We start from the raw sequence: 14,705 nt of genomic DNA, 5'->3' as shown, positions 1-14,705 counted from the left end.
GATGTGTTTGTTGAACCCTTGCTATGTGCCAGCTACTGTTCAAGATGCCTGGTTCTAGCTTGTAGCAATAAACAAAACAGGAGCTTACTTTCTAATGGAGCACAAAGAACATGAACAAGATAAAGCATGAATTTTTTTTTTTTTATGTCAGATGGTCCTAGTGCAAAGAGAGATGGGGAGAGTGTGTTGGGAGCGGCGTGAGGGTGAGTGGGGTTTCCAGTGTTAGACAGCATGCCCAGGAAGGCATCACCAAGAAAAGCCAGGCGTCCTGGCAGCAGACTGTTCCAGGCAGGGGGAAGAGCAAAGTGCAAAAGCCCAGAGGTAGGACCTTGCTGGTAGGCTCTAGGGACACGGAGGAGGCCAGCGTGGCTGGAGCAAGTATGGGAGAGAGCGGGGGCGATGAGTCAGGTCGCCGGGCCTTGCAGGCTGTGTTGAGGACTGGAGCTTTGCTGTTGCCGGGGATGGGAGCCTCAGGAGGACTCTGAGCAGAGGAGGGACATTTTAAAAGGCTGCCCCCAGGCTGCCGAGTAGGGAATAGACTATAGGGGACAGGGCAGGAGCAGGGAGCCCTGTGAAGAGGCTGGCACAGTCCACCAGGACCAGGGTGGGAGCCGTGGATGGGGAGGAAGTGGCCAGGTACCTATTGGGAAGGTGGAGCTGACCCAACTTGCTGAAGGATTGGATGGGAGGGGGCCCAAGCCACAGGAGAAATAGAGCAGCCATTTGTGGAGAGGGGAAGCCATGGTGGAAGAGAAAGTTTAGAGAGCAGGTCATAAGCTCAGTTAGGGCCTGCAAGTCAATGAATGAGTGAATAAACAAATGAATGCATGACCACAGGAACTAATGATCGGGTCGGGGAAAGAGGTCATTCAGTTTCTGGTATGACAGGGCCGGTGGGCAGGTGGGCTGCTGCTATGGGCCGACTGCTCCTGCAGGGCTTACATGGCTCCTGCCCCTTCTGCTTGCTGGGCCAGTTCTTGAACCAGACATCACGCATGGAGATCCAGCTGCTGGAGACCTCACTGTCCACCAACAAGATGGAGAAGCAGCTGCTGCTGCAGGGACATAAGCTCCACCAGCTGCAGGGCCGCAACAGGTGGGCACTGGCATGGAGCCAGGGTAGGGGCTGGGACTGGAATCAAGGGGCCAGGGCTGGGTCTAGACTTGGACTGGGTCTAGAGGCTGGGTTAGAACTGGGATAAGGGACCATTTGAAGGGCTAGAGCTGGGGACTAGGCCAGGGCTGGGGTAAGGACTGGGACCAAGGTTGGAGTCCCAGCTGAAGCTGGGAGTGAAGGCAGGCACTGGGGCTGGGGCCAGATCCACAAGACCTGGGTCTTCTGCATTGAGTGGGGACAGGGGACTGGTATTTTCCTAGGACTCAAACACTCTGCTCCTTTCTTTGTTTCTTTACTTCTCTCTTTCATTCTTTCTTACTTTATTTCGTAAATTGTAACAGCTTGATTGAGATCTCATTCACATGCCATATAATTCAGTCTGTAAATTTTAATTTGATGTACTTATTTGTAAATAGCCAAATCGGCTCCCATCTACCTTGTTCCCACCCCAAAAGCAATGGCAGTGACCAGTTTCTTGTTTGCATGATCAGAGAGGGTGTCTGCATTTTATGAGCTAATATGCATGTGCGGAACACTTTTTAAATTACAAAGAAAAAAATAGTCGTGGGGTATAGATAAGGCAGAGAACTCTGACATTTAAGTCTGATTTCATCTCAGTTTTGAGCTCAGTGGAGAAAAAACTGCCAAGGTCAGAGTTCTGGAGGGGACAAATCCCACACACTGAAGGAGCCACCGGCCTGTCAACAGGGCAGACGCTATTCTTGCTCAAACGTGCTGGGTCAGGATAAGACCGTAAGGATTGCTGGCTCCCTCTGATCTGGGTGTAGTTAATGACAGTTTGTCCTTATTCTTAGTGCTCCACCCCAGGTTGGAGAAGGGCAAGGACTGGAAGACTGTCAATCACCCTGACTTGGCACTAGGTGCCTAGAAACGGGCAAAGCCGATGCCATCGATCAGCTCTTGGCACATGGAGACACTCCAAATTCTAGAACCCAATTGTGCCCAAATTCTCTGTCTTCCTGTGGCATAATTTGGGGTCCAGGGAAAATTCCTTCTGTCCTAGTTTCCTTTACTTACTTAATCTGGTGGATGGGCTGGCATAACCGGGCATGTACAGTAAAACCTGTGAAAACCGGAACCTGTGTAAGGTGGAAACCTATCAGAGAAGGAAAACTCAAAATATTTTCCACTAATAGCGATACAAAAGTGGTAAGATTTCACCTTGTCAAAGGCAGAAAACTTGCCAGACCCAGAAACACAAGGCAGTCTTGTCAAATTCCAGCTCTCACAGGTTTTACTCTAGTATAAACGTCTGCCTCCCACCCCTGTCCCTCACTCCAGGGACTCTCTTTCCTTCCCTCCTCACTCTGTGCCAAATATAGAAGTGCCTACATTGGGCACGGACTGCCAGGCTGTGTGACCCTGGGCAGGACATTTTACCTCTCTGAGCTTCAGCTCAGATCTGTACAACTGAGTCGCCCAGGGCCCAGGGGAAAGCACGAGGGTGTGAATGCCTGTCAGGATGCAAGACTTATACCCACGCGAGCTCACCCTTATGCACCTCCGCCCCACAGCGCGCTGGAGACGCGGATGCAGGCCCTGGAGACTCAGCAAGAGGCCGAGCTAGCCAACCTCCGCGACCAGAAGGAGCAGCTGCGGCGTCTGCTGGGCCGCCAGAGCGGCGCCCTCGCCGGCCTAGAGCGCAGCCTGCGCGCCGCCAGCAGCAACTCCAGTCTCCTGCAGAGCCAGCAGCGCCAGCTCCTGGAGTCAGTGCAGCGCCTGGTGCACTTCGTCGCCCAGGGCCAGGGTGAGCAAGCCGGGTGCGCCTGGGTGTGGGGGTCGGGGTAATGGAGGGAGTCCCTGTTTACCCTTCCCGTTCAACCTGGCCCTGGAACCCAAGTAGAAAATGCTCTACCCCTCTCTGACCTCAGTCTTCCCGTCTGTTAAATAGAAATAACAACATTAATAATAATCACCATAGCAACAAGAGCCAATCTAGACTCCTGCCTGTACCCCATTCCATAGGTGACCTTGGGCATGCCCCTGCCCCTCTCTGGCCTCAGTTTTCCCATTTGTTTAAAGGAGGTGATGATAGTAACAAGGACACCACTTCAGACTGACACATTTGGGTTCCAGGATCCAGCCCCACTTGCTTGGGCTTGCCCTTACCCCTCCCTGGGACTCAGTTTCCTTCCCTGTAGAATGAAGAAATTGAACTTAATGTTCCCCAAGAGCTTCTCACCCCCTAACTCCCCCTGCCCCTAAGCCTAGAGAGAGCTGAGCCAAGCAGAGGTGCGGAAGCACCTGTGGCCCTGGCTCCTGAGAAGGGAGAATGATGCCTGGGCCAGGTCCCCAGCTCTCAATGATTCCTTCTAATGGGACCCACTTGGGATGGGGGTGGGCAAGGCATTCCCGGGCCCAACTTCAATTATTTAGTCAACAAACATTTATTGAGCACCCACTGTGCGCCAGCCTGGTGCTGGGTGCTGGGACACAGCAGTAAATAGGACAGTCATGGCTCCCATCTCTTGTAAATACTCAATCCTGTGTCTGTGGGCCTTGAAGGAAGGAGAAGGAAATGCATGTCTGTCGAGTGCCGACTATGAGCCATATACTCTGCTGGCAGGGCTCCTGAAGTTCGCAGACCATGGAAGCCTTAAAAGGCTGTGCTTAAGAGAAGAGAGGACTTTAACCTGAGGGTCAGAGCCATGAGGCGGCTTTGAACAGAGAAAGGAGATTATGCTTTAGGAAGTTCAGTTGGGTACCAGAGTGGAGAATGACTTGTGTGTGAGACACCGAGGAAGGGCTTTCTACTGCTGCTGAATCTCCACAGGGAAGGCTGGAAAACCTTTAAGGGGCAAAGGAATCAAGCCATAGTGATGGGATTCCAGGCACTGTGTCAGGCAGGGGTTTGGAGCAGAGGACTCCGTGTGGCTCCCCATGGCCCATGGCCCTGCTGGGAAAGGGTTTGAGGCCCAAGGAAGACAGGGGTGGACCGAAGGTGGATGCCTTTCAAACCACAAAATGTAGAGTGACCCAGACCTATTACCAGCTGTGCAAAGCCCTGGCAGTGAGGCTGCCTAGATGAATCCCATGTGTGGGTTTCTGTAGCTCAGCCCAAGGCACCAGACCTGGGCCCGGTGCCCCTCCCCACGGGCTCACCACTAGCCAGCTGAATGTCTGCTCATCAGGCTGAGTGGGAGGCTGTGTCAGGCACCTTGCCTCTTGCCTTGGGCACCCTTTTCCCAAGTGCCCCATCCTTCTGCCCCACTGTAGCCAGAGAAGGACAATGGGGGTTCTGTTTCTCCCTTTGTCTAAATGGAGAAACTGAAGGAGAGGGCCGGGCCAGGAGTATACACTAGAGGGTGGACAGAGATGGGTGCAGGAACCAACACCCTTGAAGCTTAGCAAGAAGTGAGCGCCCCCTCTCTGCAGAGCTTTGTCCTGAGCAGGTGGGGGCTGGTGAGAGGCTGAGAAGAGCATCAAGGCTCCAGCCACTGGGGAATTTGGTTCAGACAAGGCTAGAAGGACAGGAGAACAGGCAGAGAAGACCTACCCCATGCACGGCTAAGCAGCAGCACTCATGAACATGGTCTGTGTGCCCAGCCTTATTTAGGCTCAGCAGTAGACCCCAGGGAAGGTATGTAGTAGAAAGGGCATCGGCTTTGCAGTCAGACAGACCAGAGTTCAAGTCTTCACTCCTTCACTTACTAGCACTGGGATGTGGCATAAGTCATTTAACTTCTCAGAGACTCAATTTTCCTTATTTATAAAATGGGGATCAGATGCGTTCATGCATATGAAGGGGCTCAACACAGTGCCAAGGGCCAAAAGGGGGCAAAGCTGGTGCCAATGACCAGCCCAGAGGTTCAAAGAGAGCCCAGCCTGGAGTCCAGCTATGCTGCATATCGATACCAGTCCATCCTTACTATTGTGACCTCCAAAAATATTCCCTGGCCCCAGACTGCCCCTGACGGTATCTGGCACCTACGAAACACTACAGTATGTGGTAGACCTTTTATTTTTATTGTTATTGCTGTTATCAATATTACTGTTGACTAAGGGAGGAAAACAGGGGACAGAGCCTTGGGAAAGGTGGCTGGAACCTGAGGCCAACTCACAGCTCTGCCCTTGCCTTGCTGTGTAAACTTGGGCCCATCCGTGCTGACCTCAGAGCCTGTACTTGCCCCTGGTTGTCTGGACTCTTATTCCTCATGGACTGTATGGAACTAGGAGGGGCAGCAGTGGATTTGGGGCTTCATTTGTGATCTGAGAACAACAGGAGCCTTCCTATGGGAGTCCCAGTGCCAAGATCCAGGAGTCAGGCCAAAACAGGAAGTCCTGCCCCCAGATAGGCTCCTGGTTCCTCATTGGTGGTGATATCTATCCATCTGGCTCCTTAGCCCCACCCTTAGGTACCTACCTACCTAGAGATTGGATTCTAGTGGGATCTCAGCCCAAACTTCTAGTTGGATCCCACTAAAAAGGCCAGAGAGGGGATTTTCAATCCCTGCAGTTTGCCTGCAGTCACTTTTCCCAGGCCAGGTTCAGAGGCCCCAGGGCCTTCGTGGGTTTCAGTTGTGCTCTTCTGTTCTCATCTGGAAAAAAGCGCAGGCTGGAGGGGATCCAGCTGGAGGGGTTGCTCGGAGGGGAGCCCCGGGCCTCCCAACTAAGGGAGCTCCAAGGACAAATGCCCCATGAGACATGTAGAGAAGGAAGGTTCTCACCGACCTGGCTGTGTGCTCTTGTGCCCATCACCTCACTCTCAAGCCTCAGTTTCCTCATCTGTGAAATGGAGAAGTACCTCACTGGCGTTCAGGCCCCCATACCCTCTCCCAGAACATCCTAGCAGCCTCCTCCCTGGTCTCCCTGCTTGGGTCTCATCCCCTCTGGTGTCCACTCCACACTCTGGCCAGAGTGATCTTCCTCAAGGTAGGTCTGGAGTCGTCAGCCTGGCCTGATGTGGCCCCTGCTGAGCTCAGCATCATTTCTCCTCTCTTTCTTCCTCACCTTCTCTGTGCCAGCCTCACTCTACTGCTCTCAGCTTCATCAAACAGCCAGAGTTCTCTCTGGCCTCAGGTCTGCTCTCATGGTGTAAGTCAGTTCCCCTCCCTGGCCTCAGCCTCAGTTCCCCCTCGCTGCACCCTATTCTCTAGTACACACCAGGACCTTCCCCACCTTGAACCCTTTGCATATGCTATTCCTCTGCCTGGAACACCCTCCCATTCTCCAGCTGGCCAACTCCTGCTCATTGTCCAGGTCCCAAGCCAGTGTCACCTCCTCCAAGAAGTCTTTGCAGATTGGATTCCTCTCCCTGTCCCAGCACCTCCCAACCTAGACCCTGGCACGGAGTAGGCAGGAGTGTCCTTGTGGTCCCTATCCCTAGCTCCTCAACTGCCTTTTGCAGTTCCCATGGCAGCCGCCATAACAGCAGCAAAGAAGGTGTTCCAGGACTGTGCCGAGATCCAGCGCTTCGGGGCCAATGCCAGTGGCATCTACACCATCCACGTGGCCAATGTGATGGAGCCCAGGAAGGTTAGGGGGCTCCCTGGGGGTGAGGCCATGGGGGGTTGCTGAGCCAAAGGCTTCCCAAACAGACTTCCTCCCCTATCAGCTTCAGGCATTACCCATTGCCCAAGGTACCAGAGAAGGTGGGATGACCCCTACCTTCTGGAGCCCCCACCCTGTCAGGGGTCAGATCGTGGGGTTAAGCAAAAGGTCCCAATGTTGGAAGTTCATCCTTCGCTTCTGCAGAGGTGCTAGCTTGGTGCTGGCTTATCTTTAGCCCTTCTCACCCTTCTGGTGAATTCACCTTTAACAAAGAGGGATCAGACCCAGGGCTCTCTGCTGGCAGTAACTTCTAGCTAGAATTTCATACCGTTATTTTGTTTTCATTATACTTATTTACATTTGTCTGAGTAATGGCAAGTGTTACTAGTTTTTCATTTATGGTACTGATATGCTTTCTTTTTAAAACACATTTTATTTAAGTAAAAAAGGACACCATTGTTTTTAAGTAAATATGCTATGTTAAATTAAGTAAATTCAGCTATTTGTAGAATTTAGAAAGGTGTGAGTGAATGAAATTTGGGGAACACTGAAAGGAAAGAGCTAGCCTAGGAGACAAGAGACCTAGGCTCAAGTTTCAGCTTTGCTGGGGAACTTTGAGCCAGTCCCTTCCTCTGTCTGGGCCTCAGTTTCCCTTCCTACACTCTCTGCTACCCCCACAACAGATGCCACTTGTCCTTTCTCTCCCAGAGCAGAATTTTCCCACCTCAGAACCTCCATTCCTGCTGTTCCTTCCTGTGGAAATGCTATTCCCAGGCACATCATCATCCCAGGCTCTGTTCCAATGCCACCTCCTCTGGGGAGCCTTCCAGGGTTGCCCGGTGTCATCTTTTTGGAGACTCTCCCTGTAACAACCCAAAGGTTCATGATCCGTAGTCTGCTGCCCTATCATAGCCCCCCACCCCCAGACCAAGCCAGCCCCATGGATTGATTTGTCTCTTATTGGTCCAGTACAGGGCCAGGCACCAAGTCTGGGCTCATTGAACATGGACTGAACTGGTTGAAAAAATAATATGTGAACAGAGATTAGACGGAAAGACTGAATTGGAGTGAATGGTGAGCTCTTTGAAGGAACTTTGTCTCACCCATATTCCCAGTGCTTGAACAGAGCCTGGCACATAGTAGGTGCTCAGAAAATATTTGTCCCCTGAATGACAGTAGTAATAGCATTTCCTGAGTCTACACTGTGTGCTAAGCACTTTACACCTATTATTTAATCCTTATAGCAGCCTTTAATAATAGCAAGTGAAAAGCTTTCATTTACTGAGCACTTAGTGTATGCCAGGCTCTGTTCTGAACACTTTGCATGACTCACCTCATTTAATTCTCCCAACAACCCCAGTTTGCGGTTGAGAAACTAGGGCACAAAGAGGTTAAGATATTAACATCCCCATTTTACAAATGAGAAAGGGAGGCTCAGAGAAGTCCTCACTAGCCTGCCTCTTTAGAAAAATCACAGCCGTGGATGGGGAATTTGAGCCTGGATCTTTCTGATGCCCTTGACCACCAGGCTCACCTGTTCATCAAAGTCGAGTAACACTTTGCCAGTCCACACCTGGCTGCTGGCTGCCTCCAAGGGCTTCCGGCTCCCCTCTCCTTCCACACCCCTCCCACCATTCCTGTTCCCTCCAGGTGTTCTGTGACATGGAGGCCAATGGAGGCGGGTGGACCCTTATCCAACGCCGTAAGGATGGCCATATGAATTTCCATCGGAACTGGAAGGACTACAAACAGGTAAAGCTGTTCCCCTGGGGACAGCCTTTTCAGCTGTGAAACCTGGAGCAGGGGTGGGCTGTAGGCAGGGGACTCGTTTGCCCTCACCCCTTCCCAGAAGCGATCAGCCCACATAAAGCAGGCCATTCTCAGACAGGTTTCTGGGAACGCCATCACCTAAAGTTGAATTCCCTCTTTGAAAGTTCTGGCATATGTTTTAAGAATGAAATTTTAACTTTACTTTTGTTTCAGTTTTTGAAAAGACAATGCATATACATTGCTAACATTTTTTTACAGAGAGTATAGCAGAGAAGTAAATCTCTCCTGCCCACCCCTGGCTACACTGATTAAATTAATTTCCTTGTCTTTGCACATCTGTGCAACTACCTCTGCAGGAGAGACGCTTTAATGTGGAATTGCTGGTTCAAAGACCACGTGCCCAATGGTCTTCTGGTTTGTTTTTAAGGCCTCCTTTATGGCCTAATATGTGGTCTGTTCTGGAGAATGTTTCATGTGCATTGGAAAAGACAGTATACTTGGCTGCTGTTGGGTGGAGTGTTCTGTATATGTCTACGAGTCATGTTGGTTGATTGTGGTATTTAGATCTTCCGCGTCTTTATTGAGCTTCTTTCTGGATGTTCTGTCCTTCACTGAAAGTGGTGTGTTGAAGCCTCCTACTATTATTGTGGAGCTGTCTATCTCACTTTTCAATGCTGTTAGAGTTTGTTTTATGCATTTTGGAGCCCTGTCGTTGGGTGCGTAAATATTTAATATGGTTATGTCCTCCTGGTGTATTGACCCTTTAATCGTTATATAGTGTCCTTCCTTATCCTTTGTAGTAGATTTTGCCTTAACGTCTATTTTGTCAGAAATTAATATTGCCAATCCTGCTCTTTTTTGATTGTTGTTTGCTTGATATATTTTTTTTCCATCCTTTGAGTTTTAGTTTGTTTGTGTCCTTAAGTCTAAGGTGTGTTTCTTGTAGGCAGCATATAGACGGATTGTGTTTTTTAATCCATTCTGCCACTCTCTGTCTCTTTATTGGTGCATTTAGTCCATTTACATTCAGCATGATTATTGATAGGTATGAGTTTAGTGCTATCATTTTGATGTATTTTTTGTGTGTGTTGTTGAGAGTTTCTTTGTTCCACTTGATTTTCTCTGCTGAGTCATTTTTCTCTAGGTATTTTCTTTTCATCTTTTTCATTCTTGTTGATTTTGTATTTGCTGAGTCTTTAGGTTTTTCTTGTTTTTCATTTTGATGTGTAGGATTGTTAGTTTCCTTTGTGGTCACTTTAATATTTACCCCTATTTTTCTAAGTTTAAAACGATCTTTTATTTCTTTATGTCACTTTGACTTCCTCTCCGTATGAAAGATCTATGACTACATTTTTTAGCTCCTCTTTTTTTGTTTTAACGTTGTCATCTTTTATATAATGATGTCGCTGGTTCCCTATTTTCAGTGTTTTAGCTTTGATTTATTTATGTGACTCCCCTGTCTGGGTTGATACCTGGTTGCTCTGTCCTACGTTCCAGTCTTGGGTTGTTATCTGATGTTGTTGATTCTCTAACCAGAAGACTTCCTTTAGTATTTCTTCTGATTTTGCTTTGAGTTTCACAAATTCCCTAAACTTCTGTTTGTCTGGAAATGCCCTAATTTTGCCATCGTATTTGAGAGACAGCTTTGCTGAATATATAATTCTTGGCTGGCAATTTTTTTCCTTCAAGCCTTTATATATGTCATCCCACTGCCTTCTTGCCTGCATGGTTTCTACTGAGTAGTCAGAGCTTAGTCTTATTGACTGTCCTTGTAGATGACTTTTCATTTATCGCTAGCTGCTCTTAAAATTCTCTTTATCTTTGGTTTTGGTAAGCTTGATTATAACGTGTCTTGGTGACTTTCTTTTGGGATCTACCTTGCGTGGGGTTCAATGAGCATCTTGGATAGATATATTCTTATCTTCCAGAATATCAGGGAAGTTTTCTGCCAACAAATCTTCAACAACTCTCTCTGCATTTTCTGTTACCCCTTCCCCCACACCCCCCCATTCTGGTACTCCAGTCACTCTTAGGTTATTCCTCTTGATAGAGTCCCACATAATTCTTAGTATTTCTTCATTTTTTAAATTCATGTATCTGATTTTTCCTCAAATAAGTTGGTGTCAAGTGCTTTATCTTCAGTCTCACTAATTCTGACTTCCGTTGCCTCAGTTCTGCTCCTTGACTTTCTATTGAGTTGTCTAATTCTGAAATTTTATTGTTGATCGTCTCAATTTCTGTTTGCTGTCTCTCTATGGGTTCTTGTAACATGTTAAATTTGTCCTTATCCTCTTCTTAAGTTCCTCTGTTGTTTTGTCTGTATGTTCCTTGGCTTGTTCTGCATTTTGCCTGATCTCCTTCCTGATCTCTTGAAGAGTTCTGTATATTAATCTTTTGTATTCTGCCTCCAGTAATTCCAGGAATTTCTCTTCATCCAGAACATTTCTTGATTTTTTGTTTTGGGAACTTACGGAAGCCATCATGGTCTGCCTTTTTATGTGATTTGATAATTGACCATTATCTCCAAGCCATCAATAAGTTATTACATTTATTTCTTTTATGTTTGCTTACTGTGTCCTAGCTTCTTGTTTTGTTTTGTTTTGACATGCCCAAATAGGCTGCTCGTGTGGGCTAGTTTGATTATCGGTGCCTTTGAAGCCCTCATGTCACCAGGTGGTTAGATCTGTTACTAGGTATGTGAGCCCAGGAGTCTGTTTACTTTTCTTGTATGGATTCAGCTCAGGTGTCCAGGTTGTCGGTCACCAAGCATGTGGTGCAGGCTCTCACCTACAGTCCTAGGTGGGCAGAGGTGATTGGTGTAGGCCCAGGTATCTGGCTGCAGTAGAAAGTCATGCCCTGAGCAAGGCAGAGGGCTGATAACCACCCCTGAGTATCTGGGAGGAAAGCTCATCCCTGTTCCCTAGAGTGCGTAAGTAGGTGGGTTTTGCAGCCAGACTGTGGGCACCCAATGCTGTTGGCTGTAAGGACTAGGAGGCATCACTTGTTCTTGGACCCCTATTTTGGGTGGCTAGGTGGCATGAGTGGAGCCACCAGTCCTCAGGCCCCTGATTGGGTAGGTGAGGACCCTGCTTAATAGGCAAAGCAGTGTCAAATGTCACAAGCCTGCCTCTCCATCATATAGCTGATACAGTTGAAGTTAGGCTTCAGGTATACCCTGTTGTACTGTGCCAGTGAGGGCCTGCGCTGTTGAAATGATCCCACACAGGCCTATGCAGGGGTGAAAGGCATTCAGAGTCCAGGGACTCCTTATGCCTATGCTTAGGCAAAGGAGCTGTGCCTGCCCTGAGTTCCTGGCTTAGGGGAGCTGGCAGATTATTTTTTTCCTGCTTATTAGTTTCTTCCCTCTCCAAGGCCAAGAGAATGGCTCAGGGTGTGTGACGGGTCCTACTTCCAGCCCAGGGGATGCAGTAATCTCTGAAGCCAGCTCAAGACCAGTACTTAGCTGGGAAGGGTCAGGTAAATAGGAGAGAGATTTTTCCCAAAGGGCTGTTTTTTGATCCTCACCATAGGTTAGCTAATTGAACACCATTTTTCAGTGGTTCTGGAGGTGTGGGTAGACTCTCTGATGCTGTCTCTCCCAATGTGGAAAGCGTGTCCTGAGTGCCACGCAGTCTGATTCCTCAACTTTGCCTTTGATGTTCAGGGCTCCTAGATTGTCATATATAATCTATTCACTTTTTTTTTTCGAGTCTTTGTTGTAAGAGGGACCACAGGAAATGTCTGACTACTCTGCCATCTTGGCCCCGCCTCCTCAATTTTTTTACAGTTCGAATAAAGAATTTTTTGGCAAGCCGACTTAAAAGCCTTTAAAGTTTTCAAAAGCAAAAGAAATAGAAAAAGATGTCCACAAGGAAACATAACTGTATTATTATTTGTGTATTACCCTATTACTTGTTTATTTGATAAAAATACATACAGGAAAAAAAAAATACCAAATTAAGCTATGAGTGTTCTTGAACCAACTGGGTTTTAAACAATCATTAAAATGGCAAAAAGAAAGAGGATGCTCAGATACAGAAAGACTTCCGAAGAGTGCTGAACGTTGGCCATTAAACTCATCAGCCGCACAGCATGACTGAAATGGGGAGTGGGGCTTAGGTGTGCCCTGTCCTTGGTGCTGAATCTCTGTTTTAGCCCAAGGTATTGGTTTCTTTTTTTTTTATTATTGGTTTCTTGGCGCACTGGTGGCACAGTGGTTAAGAACTCAGGCAACTAACCAAAAGGTTAGCAGTTTGAATCCACGAGCCGCTCCTTGGAAACCCTGTGGGGCAGTTCTACTCTGTTCTGTAGGGCTTTTATGAGTCGGGATCAACTCAATGGCAGTGGGTTTTTTTTGTTTGTTTGTTTGTTTCTGGTTTTTTATGGAGCCCTGTGGTGCAGGGTTCAAGGGCTCAACTGCTAACCAAAAGGTCAGTGGTTCGAACCCACCAACCACTCCATGGGAGAAAGATGTGGCAGTCTGCCTGGGTAAAGATTTACAGCCTTAGAAACGCTATGGGGCAGTTCTATGTCCTATAGTGTCGCTATGAGCTCGAATCAACTCAACAGCAGTGTTTTTTTGTTTGGTTTGGTTTGGTTTGGTTTGGTTTCTCGTCACCCTGGGACAGTGGTGTCTCCTACTGATACAGCATTCTTAGCTTTTCATTTCTATGTTGATGAAATTTTTAAATGACTCCCTTGACATTGAATAAAGTTTTCTCTACCATTTATGTAGATGATCTAAATTTTTTTCAATTCAATTTTTTTTTGAGGCTTAACATACGTACAGTTAAGAGTACAACTCCTAAGTGTACAGTTCAGTGGATTTGTACATATGTGTTCACCCCGTGACCACCTTCGAGATGTAGACACACAGCCCTTCCAGCACCCTGTGCTTCCCTTGGGGCCCCTCCCACTCAATACCCCCCCAAAGATAGTCACTATTCCAACTTCTAACACCATAGATTAGTGTTGCCTGTTCTTGAACTTTATAGAAATGTGATTTCAATTATTTTTAACAGGCTTTACATTTACAAAAGCCTTAGTCTTTTTCCTCTAGGAGTAGGGGAGTTCCCACCCCCAGGCCTGCCCACATTGTACTTATGAACTTGATCATTAGGCAAAGTGGTTTTGGACAAATGGTTCCAGAGTCTGGCCCAGCCCAGCTCCGCAGCCAGGGGTGTAGCCTCCCTCCCTAGACCTCAGCCCACCCCTACTTTCCCCTCCCTGCAGGGCTTCGGCGACCCAGCCGGAGAGCACTGGCTGGGCAATGAGGTGGTGCACCAGCTCACCAGCGGGGCGGACTACTCTCTGCGCGTGGAGCTACAAGACTGGGAAGGCAACGAGGCCTATGCCCAGTATGAGAATTTTCAGCTGGGCAGCGAGGGGCAGCTGTACAGGTGGGCTCAGGGCCCAGACTAGGAGGAGGTCACAGGCGGGCTGCCAGGTGGGTTGGCGGGCAGGCTGAGGTTCCTGGGCTAGCAGCACGTGGTCTGCACCAAGGGTCAGTCCCTGGGCGTCTCCCATTCCTACCATCTGTCCCCCATTTGGGCGCACGTCACGGGACCTGGAGGCGGCTGGTTAGCACTCAGCACCTCCTAGCCGCTGGGTGGGGTGGAGAGAAAGTCACTGATGGCGCCATCCTGGGAGTGGGAAGGGGCCTTCCAAGGTCAGTCACCCCAAGGCAGTCCTTTTACAGATGCCCAGAAGAGGGAGGTGACTTGCCCAGCCTGACCTATTCCCTGGAGTGAAGCAGAAAGGTCTTTGGGCTGGGTGTTGGGAGACCTGGGCTCCTCCTGGCTCTGCCCCAGCTCTCTTTGTGACCTTGGGCAAACCAAGGTTCTAGCTTCTCTTCAACAAGCAGGATGGACTTAAATGTGAGGATATTGTAAACTCATCGAGGTTTCTTAACCCTTCCTCAGCCTGTGTGTTTAGAAAAAGGAATGGGCATTTATTGAGCACCTACTGTGTTCTAGGCATATTACCATATTTTTACACAAATAACGCGTGCCTTCTATGTTTGTTTGCCAACCATGCCCTCCCCATGACATATTTTCATAAACATGCTATGCTAATATTTTTATAGCAGTGCATATTAAAAAATTGCCATAGCGGCGCTTAGGAAAATACCTCACAGGGGGACGGTGCAGTTGGCAAAAAAACATAGAAGGTCTGGCTATTTGTCTAAAAATATGGCACTCCATTTAAGTCTCCCAAGGCATTACTGTATCTACTTTAATAACGTGGAAACTGAGGCTTCAGAGCTTAAATCCCCCTTACAACTTAGGTAGAGCCTGGATTTGAACTC

General features: G+C 48.4%; 1 protein-coding gene across 1 annotated transcript in view; it reads left to right on the top strand.

Annotated features, from left to right (window-relative positions):
- ANGPT4 (angiopoietin 4) overlaps positions 1-14,705 on the top strand; it is a 56,242-nt gene that overhangs the window by 32,735 nt on the left and 8,802 nt on the right. Inside the window, exons 3-7 of the mRNA XM_049869447.1 lie at positions 975-1,096; positions 2,653-2,885; positions 6,486-6,613; positions 8,279-8,380; positions 13,631-13,797. Of these exons, the coding sequence (XP_049725404.1) occupies positions 975-1,096; positions 2,653-2,885; positions 6,486-6,613; positions 8,279-8,380; positions 13,631-13,797 (752 nt within the window). The remainder of the gene's footprint in view (positions 1-974; positions 1,097-2,652; positions 2,886-6,485; positions 6,614-8,278; positions 8,381-13,630; positions 13,798-14,705) is intronic.

Source organism: Elephas maximus, chromosome 25, assembly GCF_024166365.1.
Source record: "Elephas maximus indicus isolate mEleMax1 chromosome 25, mEleMax1 primary haplotype, whole genome shotgun sequence".
In the NCBI taxonomy this organism is placed as follows: Eukaryota; Metazoa; Chordata; class Mammalia; order Proboscidea; family Elephantidae; genus Elephas; species Elephas maximus.
Note: the sequence above shows the minus strand (reverse complement) of the source record. Positions and strands in the feature narration are given on the sequence as shown.